At 63.9% G+C, this 10,211-nt stretch overlaps 2 protein-coding genes across 2 annotated transcripts in view; one reads left to right on the top strand and one right to left on the bottom strand.

The window, feature by feature from the left end:
- Positions 1-511: 511 nt before the first annotated feature.
- USH1G (USH1 protein network component sans) lies at positions 512-7,084 on the bottom strand. Its single transcript, XM_007099715.4, has 3 exons — positions 6,653-7,084; positions 2,837-4,415; positions 512-2,236 (listed from the first exon to the last, which is right to left on the bottom strand). The coding sequence occupies exons 1-2, from the start codon at positions 6,814-6,816 to the stop codon at positions 3,194-3,196; spliced, it is 1,386 nt and encodes a 461-aa protein (XP_007099777.1). The 5' UTR covers positions 6,817-7,084; the 3' UTR covers positions 512-2,236; positions 2,837-3,193.
- A 473-nt stretch (positions 7,085-7,557) lies between these two features.
- The window catches only part of OTOP2 (otopetrin 2), an 8,866-nt gene continuing 6,212 nt past the window's right edge, over positions 7,558-10,211 (top strand). Inside the window, exons 1-4 of the mRNA XM_007099716.3 lie at positions 7,558-7,588; positions 7,863-8,039; positions 8,293-8,644; positions 9,169-9,305. Coding sequence (XP_007099778.1) covers positions 8,326-8,644; positions 9,169-9,305 — 456 coding nt within the window. The 5' untranslated portion in view covers positions 7,558-7,588; positions 7,863-8,039; positions 8,293-8,325. The remainder of the gene's footprint in view (positions 7,589-7,862; positions 8,040-8,292; positions 8,645-9,168; positions 9,306-10,211) is intronic.

Here is a 10,211-nt window from a genome sequence, read left to right as displayed (position 1 = left end):
GTCTGGGGTGAGGAGGGGAATGGAGACCCCACTGGAGGCCTCCCAGGGGTGGGCTGGGGCCTTGAGATCAGGGCTCATGGGACCTTGGTGATAGGTGACAGCCTCCTAGCGTCTGCCCATGTCTGGAGAAGCTCAGGGGGACCTGGTGGGAAGGCAGGAAGTGTTGACCTGCCCTCAGCAGCTGCAGCGGACAGGCCTGGACCATCCTCCTCACTCAGCTGCTGGGGGGGGAGTCTCCTGTCCCAGTTCTTCTGAACCCTCCCTTCCCTCAGCTCTAAATTCTGGGTCCACAGAGAGAGCAAGGTGAAGACTCGGGGATGAGGGAGGGCCCTGCAGAGAGGCATGGGGTGAGGGAGTGCCCGACCATCTATCCCAGGACCCCCTCCAAGGAAGAGGACCAAATCCTCACAGGCACAAAAAGACCCTCTCCCTCTCCAGCCTCCACCCTCTTGCTTTCTTCACCCTACCCGTCTCCCACCCCCGAATGATTAAAACAAGACACAGGCATGACAAGGATGGAGAACATTCTCTACAAAAATTATAATGAGCCTGAGGGAGGGGTACTTTGTACAGTGGTGGGAATCGGGGAGCCCGCCCCACCCCAGCACTGAGAGAACAGGGAGGGGGCTGAGGCGGTACACGGACAGGGAACAGGAGAGAAAGGGCAGCACCTGGGGCTCCGGGAAAGTCAAGTCGGCACTTGGGGGTGGCCCCAGGCCCAGAGGACGGGGAGAAAGACTGCGGTGGGCTCAGGGTGGCAGTGGCAGGCGACCAAGCCTTCAGCGTGAGAACAGGGACCACCTCCATCACGCCCCCAGCTCTGACCCCTGCTCAGAAAGACACACCAGAGGGAGGCCTGTGGCGTTTTGGGGGGCTTCTCTCTCCCCTGCAGCAGCCAAGGGGGGCCCAGGAAGGAGCTGGGGGCTGTGGCAATGCTCCCGAGAGGAGCTGCTTCCCAAGCTGAAGGTCAGGGACGGGGGCACCATTGTTGACAGAGGAGGAAGGGCACATCTGCATGCAGTGTATATGTGCACACCGTGTGGGCTCCTGAGTGACCCTCCCACAGCCGTGACCTTGGTCTGAGGACCCTCTGAGGCGGGCCTTTCCCCTGGTCTCACCAGCATCACAAAGCAGGGACCCGTGCAGAACTCCCCCCTACCCGCTACCCATGCAGAATCAGGCAGCCACCCAGCTGCTTCCAGACCTTGCCCAGAGCCCTGGGGGCCTGAGGACAATCAGCAGTTTAGACTGTCCACATCCTCAGGCTCCCGTGTCCACGTGGCAGGACTCGCCCACACGAGGCTGGACACCCAGCCACAACCAGTCTCTGACTGGTTTGGGCCTGGGAGACTCTGAGCCAGTTGGCAGATGCCTTTCCCCAGCCCAGAGATGCCCGCCGAGCCTCGAGGCCGTAATACTGTAGCCAGTCGCTCTAGCACCTTGGATCTATTGCCCTGACCCTCTGGGGTCCCTGGGGTTGGGGGCACCGGGCTGCACAACCAAGGAGAGAGTGAGTGGAGAAGGACAGGGCGGGGAGGGCGGAGTCAGGCTGGGCCCCACCCCGGGGTAGGCTGGAAGGGCACCGGTCACCCCCAGCCCAGCCCAGCCTGGCACTCCAACTCCCCAGCATGGCCAGTGGGAGAAGGAGAAGGGGACTGGCCGTGCTCGGGGCGGGGTGGGGACTAAAGCTGGGGCATTTGGCTGAAGAGTCTAGCTGGGAACCTCCTCTCTGGGCTGTACAGGGGGAGGGGAGGCAGCCCAAACTCTTCCTGCACAAAAATGTAGGAGGGGAGTCTCCAGACTGAGCAGATCACAGGACCCTTAGAGGAGGGGTGGGGACAGACCACGGCCCCAGGGCAAGCCATGCCCAGTCGCACCACAAGCTCCCATCCAGCTCTGATGGGCTGGTCATCTAGTGGCCCCTGCCCTGGCCCTGGGGCTGGCCTTCCACAAATGCACACGTGCTTTAGAGCCACTCAGAGAGAGGTGGCTTAGGGGCCCCAGGACCCCTCAGAATTGATGTTCTGAGTCACTCTCTTGGCCTTCCAGGTGCCTCCAGGCCACACCCTCTGCGGCAGAGTGGGGACAGGCTTTCAAGGGAGATGACCGCACGGTCCTTGCTCCCGGGGAAGCGGCTGGGGAGCTGCAGGGCTGGTAACTGTGAGGGCCTCGTGGTCCCACCGTGGGTGTGGCAACTTGCAACTCTTTTTGGTATGGGGGTAGGAGCCCCTGTTATCTGTGGAGAAAGAGACAGAGACGGACCTCAGACAAGGGTCTTTGGAGACAGCATTTTAAGCCAGGACCAAATATTCTGACCACTTACCCTCTCTAGGCAGACTGATGATCAGGGATGGGGACGCTGGCCCCAAACTCTAAACCAGACTTCCTCCCAAACCCACCCCTGCCCAGCCACGCAGGGTAAAGGCCATAGATACCAAAAGGGGGCGGCAGCGTTTGCTGGGCTTGTGGGATGCCAGGATGGAGAGTCAGGGCAGGGATGGGCCAACAGCATCGCCAGTTTGACAGCAGCCTTGGGCTCCCCTCGATGGCTTTTTGAACATGACAACTCTGCCCTCAAGGCCACTGTTGGCCCTGTTGAGAGTATCTGCTCATGTTTCTGGTTACAAGGTTCAGGGACCAGTAGGTAAAATATCTGCCTTGAGGGCTTGGGCATTTGGTGAGATGACTGGCTGCCACACCCTCCATCCCACGGGAGTCACCTTGTCCTCCCTAGGCTCTAGAGCCACACAGACCAGGGATCAGGCCCAGCTCTGCATCAGCAGAAGCAGGACCATGGGTGAGCTACTCTAAGCCTCTTGAACCTCCACTTGCTCACCTGTAAAATGGGGATGATACAGCCCCTGCACAAGAGAGGACTTGTGCAAGGGCAACTCCAGTACCCAGGAGATGGGAGGGCTCAAAACGGCCCGGCTGCGATTACTATGACTACTGGGTCTCATCCATACGAAGACACCCATTTTCCTGCATCGTGACTTCTTCAAGATCGAGGTGCATTTGACATCAGCGACGTACATTGGCAGCTTCTTTTTCCGAATCGGGGGCAAATACGTGGGGCCTCTTGGAACGGACGGCGACCTAGTTATTATCCCCCACCCGAAAAGGCAGACAGATCCACGCCCACCCCAGGGCCTTACAAGCCCTATCTTGCCATCCCCGCCGAGGCTCTGGGCGCTCACAACTCTGTGTCCTCCAGGGCCGGCGGGTGCTCCAGCGCCTGCCTCCGCCTCCGCACGGCCCCCATGATCTTCTTGCGGGGTCCCAGGGGGACGCTGATGCTGCGGAGGTCGAGGTCCGAGCACAGCATGAGCGCCTCGAGGTCGATCTTCTCCTGCCGCAGGATGGAGGTGAAGGCCTCCATCTGCAGGGAGGCCAGGAACGTCTCCAGCGGGCTCGTCTCAGGCTCCAGGTCCTCGTCCAGGCCCAAGTCCAGCTCGTCCCAGGGCAGCTCCTCCCCGCAGCTGCGGTCCTGCAGGCTGTTGGCACTGCCCAGGCTGTCGTCGTCGAGGCTGGGGGAGCTCTGAAGCCGACCCCGCGGCGTGCCCGCGCCGTCCAGCGCCGCGTCCTCGCGGCCCAGGCCGTGCAGCCCGCTGCTCAGGTAGTTCCTGCGGAACACCATGGTGCCCAGGCCCGGGCGGGTAAACAGGGAGTCGTGGCCTGAGTCGGTGCTGACCTCCGAGCGCGCAGGCTCGGCCGCCAGTGTGGCACGGGAGACGCTGTCCTCGTCGGAGAGGAACATGTCCCGGAGCGGGGCACGGCCCCACTCCTTGGGGTTGGCGTAGGTGCCCTGGCGCACAAACATCACGTCGCTGCCCAGCTGCAGGCCCGAGAGCGAGCGCACGCTCTTGCGGCCGTCCTCGGAGATCTTGAAGGTGCCTTCGCCGCCCTGCTTGCGCCGCTCCAGCTTCTTCTGGATCTTGGTCTTGCCCTTGGCGGTGCCGTGCAGCGTGGCCTGCGAGTAGGGCAGGTGGCTGCCGAGCGCCAGATGCTGCAGCCGCTGGCTCAGGGTGCTGGACGTGAGGCTGGAGAAGCTGAGCGTGTCCGAGCGCTCGGCCAGCTCGCGCCGGTAGCGCCGTTCCATGCGCTCGTGGTGTTTGCGCTGCATCTTGGCGCACTCGCGGATGCGCCGCTCCGCCTCGCGGAAGGCCTTGTCCTTCAGCTTGCCCACCAGCTTGGGGTTGAGGCTGCTCTGCTTGGCCGCGATGGAGTCCAGGTAGCGCACGCATTCCATGTGGCCCTTCATGGCGGCCATGTCCAGCGGCGTGTGGTAGTCGTTGTCCAGGCACCAGATGTTGGCCCCGAAGGACACCAGGAAGGAGAGGCAGTGCAGGTGGCCATTGGAAGCTGCCAGGTGCAGGGGCGTGTTGCCCCAGATGTCACACTTGTCCGGGTCACCCCTGCAGGGAGGACACGCGGGGAGGGGTGATGAGCCAGCGCAAGCTCAGGCAGGCAGCCGGCAGCGGCTGCCGGTGGGGGGAGCGCCCAGCCTGGACGAGCTTCCCCACAGGCACACCAGAGGGACTCGACGGGCTGAGATCTCTCCTCTGACGCCGGGAGACACGCAGCCCGGAGCCACCGGGCGCAGCTCGAGCGAGCCCAGGGTTAAAGATGGCTCCAGGCTCGCGGTGGGTGGGGCGACAGAGAAGGCGGGGCCGGGGCGGGGCCTTCCCCAAGAGAACGGAGGGCTGGGAATCTCAGGGGATAAATATTTAATGCCCAGAGAGAAAGGAGTGAATTATTCATGGGGCCCGGCGGGGAGCTGGCCCAGAGAGGTGGTGGGCCAGGGCCGAGGCTGGGTCTCTAGGCAGGCACGGCGGCGAGTGTGGCTGCCAGCGCAGGAGTGACCGAAAAAGAGGACGAGAGGGTCGTGTGTGCTGGGCCTGAGCCCTGGGGGAGCGTGCGAGGGTGCGTGCCTGCGTGTCGCCGGGCACGGCCACGTCTGCAGGGAGCAGGGCCAGGCCTGGCAGGGCCGCGTGTGAGAGCAGGTGTCGGGTCTTGGCCTGGGCCAGGAGGGGAGCATGGGGGCAGCCAGGACTGGAGGGGAGGGGAGGGGAAGGGCAGCCTGCAACCTGGGCCCAGCTGCCCTCCCCTCCCGGGGCGGCCCCACCTTCGGGAGCCCTGTGAGGCGGCTGGCTCGGGCGGGTCCAAGGGACCCAACGCAGCCCCCTCCAACACCCTCCGCGCCAGACTGTGCCCCCCTTGGGCACCCTCCCCCTGGCTCCTCCAAGCTTGCCCCTCCCTCAGGGACCTAGCTCAGGCCCTCTGCCCCACTCTAATGAGGGGCCACCCCGCAGGGCTGAAGGAAGAATCACTTCATTGTCTCAGCAGCTCCTGCCCACGCTCCCCAGTCCCCCACCCCCGCATCCCTTACTGGTCTTCAAGTCCTTCGAGACAGGAGCTACTGGGCATCTGGCCCACACCCCATCAAGCACCGACCCTCACCCTCTGGAGGAGCTGGGGGGGGGGTTGGTGCACCAAGGGGGGCCCCCTAGTCCCCTCCTCCCACGAATCTGTCCAAGCGGGGAGCAGGATGGTAGGTCACTGTGTGCCCTCTCCGCATGGACAGGGGCCAGTCTCGGCGTCTTGGAACACGGTTCAGCTGCCTGATCTTAGGGGCTGCTTCCACCCGTTGCTGGGCCCGGGAGGGAGGGCAAAGGGGGGTTCCCCACCTACCCCACGCTCAAACCACAGGCCAGCTCCCGGCACCAGGCCAGCTGGGCCCCTTTCCCTCCACCATGATTTCCCAGGGCCTGAGATGTTCACGTTAACCCTCCTGGGGCATCTCGTACATCCCTCTTCCTTGTCCAGGCCGCCCTGGTGCCCAGGTCAACCTGACTTCTCTTTATTAAACCGCTGGGGCTGGCAAGTTGTCCACAGGGTCATTCAGCCGTAGGGAGCCCACGTCAGTGGCCCTGGACGCCGCATTCCTCAATTCCTTAGCTACTTCCTAACCCCTTCCCTGGCCCTGACACCTGGATTCAACGCCCACTCCTCCCGGCAGACAACTCCAAAGGGAGGGGGAGGGAGCCCGTGGTGGGGGAGGGGCGCAGAGGGAGTTAAAGGGGTGGCTGAACCGAGTGGCATTTGGCACTGTGGTCAGTGCCCACAAGTGCCAGGGATGAGCAGGGAGCGAGCTGTGTGGAATCCAGTGTGGGGGGAGGTGTGGGCGCCGGCTGGACCCCTTGCACCACAGGCTGGGCGTGGGCAGTGAAGAGCTTCTCCTTTCCCGGCCCCCCTTCCGGCCCCTCTGAGGCGTCTGCCCCTTCTCTCCCAGTCTCACTGTGCCCTTCACTCTGGCTTCCTGGTGCTACCCACCCAGGAGACCCCTCCCCCCTTCTCCTCACTCTGAAGCCCCTCCCACAGCCGTGGACCCCCAAGTCCCAGTCCCTCTCCTCCTAGCCCCACATCCAGGTCACAAATGTCACAGGCCTCAGTTTGTTTCCTCCTCCACGACTGCCAGTCTCCAAGGTTCCACCTTAGGGTCTGTCCTAGGGAAGAGGGTGGCACAGGGGAGCGGGGGGTGGGGGGGGGAGATGCCATGGAGTTGGGGGGGGGGTGTCTCAGGGGCCTAGAGCGGCCCTGAGACTCTCAGTCCTCCCCGGCGGGGCTTGGGCGGGGACAGGGGGGTACTCACCCTCGACTCACGATGAGGCGAAGTGACTCCAGGTTGCCGTGGTAAGCGGCCCAGAGGGTGGGGGTCATGCCATCCTCGTCGGGGGCGTTCAGCTCCTTCCTGGTGGCCTCCTTGAGGAGTTCCAGGTAGCCGTCCCGAGCCGCCCGGTGGTACTGGTCGTTCATGGCGCCTGACTTGGACGGGGCGGGCAGGGGACACGGGGAAGTGCCCCCCGCGGGGGAGGGCGGCGGGGTTAGAGCTGAGGCATGGGCTTGGGGGAGGGGGCCGGGCAGGGGCCGGGGCCGCCAGCCCCCGCCGCCGCAGACAGAGGTTGCGGAGCGCCAGAGCCGCCGCTACTCGGACATCTGAGCCGCTCGGCGGGCGGGCAAGGTTGGGGGAGGATCTCCGCTGCCCAGAGGGCCGTCCCGGGCTGCCCCTGGGTCCTAAACTCCGTGCTCCCGAGCGCGCAGGGGTGACCCTGCTCCCGAGCACACGGGGCCCGGCCTCTCTCCAAAAGCGCCCACCCCAGCGTCCCGCCCCGGGAGGCCCAGCCCGGGGACAGTCCGAGGTCTGTCTTCACTAGAGCCGCGGCGCTGCGGCCCCCGGTGTCTCTAAGCGTCAAGGCAACGGGCCAGGGGCCGCGGAGGGATGTCTGCGGACAGTCCTGACCCCTTGCACAATGGGCCCAAGGGAGTTATGAGGACCGACCGCCAGACGGCCAGCGACCGGGACGCGGCCGTCCCGGCTGCCAGTTCCGCGCGGGGCGGGCCCGCCGCGCTCCCGCAGGAGGCGCCGGAGGACTGGCCGGGAGCTCGGCTCGCAAGTCCGGCTCGGCAGCGTCCAGCGCAGCGGGGACCAGGGGAGGGGATGGAGGACGAGGGGACGCCGATGGCCGTGAGGGTGTCGGGGAGGGGGCATCAGGGTCCCGATTTGCGGCGGCAACAGAAGAGCCCAAAGGTACAGGGCCGCGGCGGCTGGGAGGGCGTCGGGGTGCCTGCGGGCCCTTGGGGCGTCTGTCGAGCGTCAGCTCTCGGGGCCCTGGGCGTCGGGAGAGCGGGGCGCCAGGGCGCGCTGGGCGCCGGGGGCGGGGTGCCCGCTGGGAGCCGCAGTGCCGGGCCGCGCCCGAGGCTGGCTGCGCCGCGGTGACAGGGCGGCGGGGGAGGGGGCGCCTCTTAACGGGTAGATATAAATCTCACCTTGTCTGCCTCCGCACGCTCTTCCCTAAATTCAGCCCGGGAAAAGGATGGATCATGTGAGTGGGACTGAGAGGTTTATGGAGCTGAGCTCTCGCGGCTGTAAATCACCCTGCCCTCCCCGGTATAAAGCGCCCGTCCATGCCGGCGTCAGGGAGAGGACACGCTCGCCGCCCCCTGACCCCCAGCTCAGCGCGGGCTCCCGGCCCAGCCAGGTGGGTGCCCCCGGCTAGCCGGTCGACGGATTTGGGGAGTGGGAACCTTGGACGGGGTCCGACGGGGCTGCAGCCGCTTCTCTTTTCCTCCCGTCGAGCGCGAGACCGGCACGGTGGGCCTTTCTCTTCCCCTTCCCAGCGCTTCCTTCACCCCCCGCAGCCCCCGCCCCTCGGGTCCCCAGATCTAGGGATAAGATGGAGGAAGGAGAGCTCTCGAGGCTGACCTGGGGTCCTGTCCGCTCCTCCCCGACAGTGACCCCTCCAACCTCCTCCAGTCGCCTCTGCCATGCCCGAGGAGCTGCCCACGGGCCCCAAGGAGAGCCCGCCGGCGCCGCGGGCAGCCCCCCTCGAGGTGTGGAAGAAGGGCGGCCGCCTGCTGTCCGTGCTGCTGGCCGTGAACGTGCTGCTCTTCGCCTGCACGCTCATCAGCGGCGGCGCCTTCAACAAGGTGGCGGTGTATGACACCAACGTGTTCGCCCTGCTCACCGCCATGATGCTGCTGGCTGTGCTCTGGATCCTCTTCTACCTCCTTCGCACCGTGCGCTGCCCTGACGCCGACGCCGTCCCCTACCGGGACGCGCACGCGGGCCCCATCTGGCTCCGAGGTGCCAGGGGAGGTGTGGGCGGAGGTGGGGTGGCCCAGGCGGGGAGCTGGAGGCTGGGGCTCCCGCAGGAACTGCTGGGTGCCCTTCGAGGTAGACCGGTGAGAAGTCCCCACCCCCCAAGGCTAGATGTGTCTGCGGGCGAGGTGGGCTGTGACTGAGGGAGAAGAGGAAGGGAAAGAGTCCTGGAAGAGGGATGGAGTGGAACTTCTCTGCCCTTTCTAAAGATTGAAAGAGGGTGGCCACGGGAGAGACTTTGATGGACAGCAGACAACAGATGACAGCTGCAGTTGAAAGAGCCTCTCTAGGGCCCTTCCCCTTATCTATGCAGCCCCAAAGGGATGGGGGCTCAATAGGGCATCCATCCGTCCACCCGCTCAATCACACACCCATCCTTCCGTCCGTCTTCTCACTTACCCCATTCATCCGTCCATCCACCCAGTCATCCAACTATTTGGCCGTCCATCCTCAAATCTGTAAGCGTTTTCTCCTGCCCCTCTGATCTGCCCCCCACCCCTCATTCCCAGGTGGGCTGGTGCTGTTTGGGATCTGCACCCTCGTCATGGATGTCTTCAAGACCGGCTACTACTCCAGTTCCTCTGAGTGCCAGCCAGCCATCAAAATCCTGTACCCTCTCACCCAGGCTGTGTTTGTCATTGTTCAGGTGGGTGGCAGGAGTGTCCTGGAGTGAGGTGGAAAAGAGCCAACACGTGGCACGGAGTCAGGAGATCGGAGCTCCACTCCACTTCCACGCTGGGCGATCGATTAGGGTGGGGATAGGACTGTAGTGCAGGTCACATGAGTCCATAAATCTGGAAGCACTTGGTACTGAAGTAACATCCAAATGTGGGTGCCTACTTAGGGGCCCTGCGATTTCATTTCAACTTAAGGAGTGCCACTGGTTATAACACCTAGGAGGTGTCAGTTGTGGCAGCTGCTCTGTCTCCTGGAACCTGACCTGCCCGCCTTGGGTGCCCATAGAGGGCATCAGTCTCAGCTCGGCGTCCTGCTGTGGGCATGGCCAGTTTGGCCTCAGCCATGTCCCCTATATTCTGTATTTTTTCAGGAAATAGAGTATCCTGTATATGGGATTTTTCAAACAAGTTCACTTTTTTTTTTTTTTTTTTTTTTTGCGGTACGCGGGCCTCTCACTGTCGTGGCCTCTCCCGTTGCGGAGCACAGGCTCCGGACGTGCAGGCTCAGCGGCCACGGCTCACGGGCCCAGCCGCTCCTGCATCGGCAGGCGGACTCTCAACCACTGCGCCACCAGGGAAGCCCTCACTTTTTTATTTGTCGCGTGAATAACACTCGAAAAGATCTTCTGATTGAGCCGAGGCAGGACTGGTCTTAACGTGGGACCCGAACCCTCCGCAGCCCAGAATGGCCACGTGTATGGTTCCCTCTCCTGAAACACCATCCCTACTGCCCAGGCTTCCACAATTTAACACATTTATGACTTCGGCATTTATATCGTTTTTTTTTTTTTTTTTTTTTTTTTTTTTTGCGGTACGCGGGCCTCCCTCTGCTGCGGCCTCTCCCGTTGCGGAGCACAGGCTCCGGACGCGCAGGC

This window comes from Physeter macrocephalus, unplaced genomic scaffold, assembly GCF_002837175.3.
Source record: "Physeter macrocephalus isolate SW-GA unplaced genomic scaffold, ASM283717v5 random_14, whole genome shotgun sequence".
Lineage (NCBI taxonomy): Eukaryota > Metazoa > Chordata > Mammalia > Artiodactyla > Physeteridae > Physeter > Physeter macrocephalus.
Note: the sequence above shows the minus strand (reverse complement) of the source record. Positions and strands in the feature narration are given on the sequence as shown.

Bases quoted from the DNA above. Each gene is read 5' to 3' on its own strand.
- USH1G (XM_007099715.4), bottom strand. From the start codon at position 6,816: ATGAACGACCAGTACCACCGGGCGGCTCGGGACGGCTACCTGGAACTC. The intron at 4,416-6,652 runs GTGAGTACCCCC...TCCTCCCTGCAG, and splicing joins CGCCTCATCGTGAGTCGAGG to GGGTGACCCGGACAAGTGTG.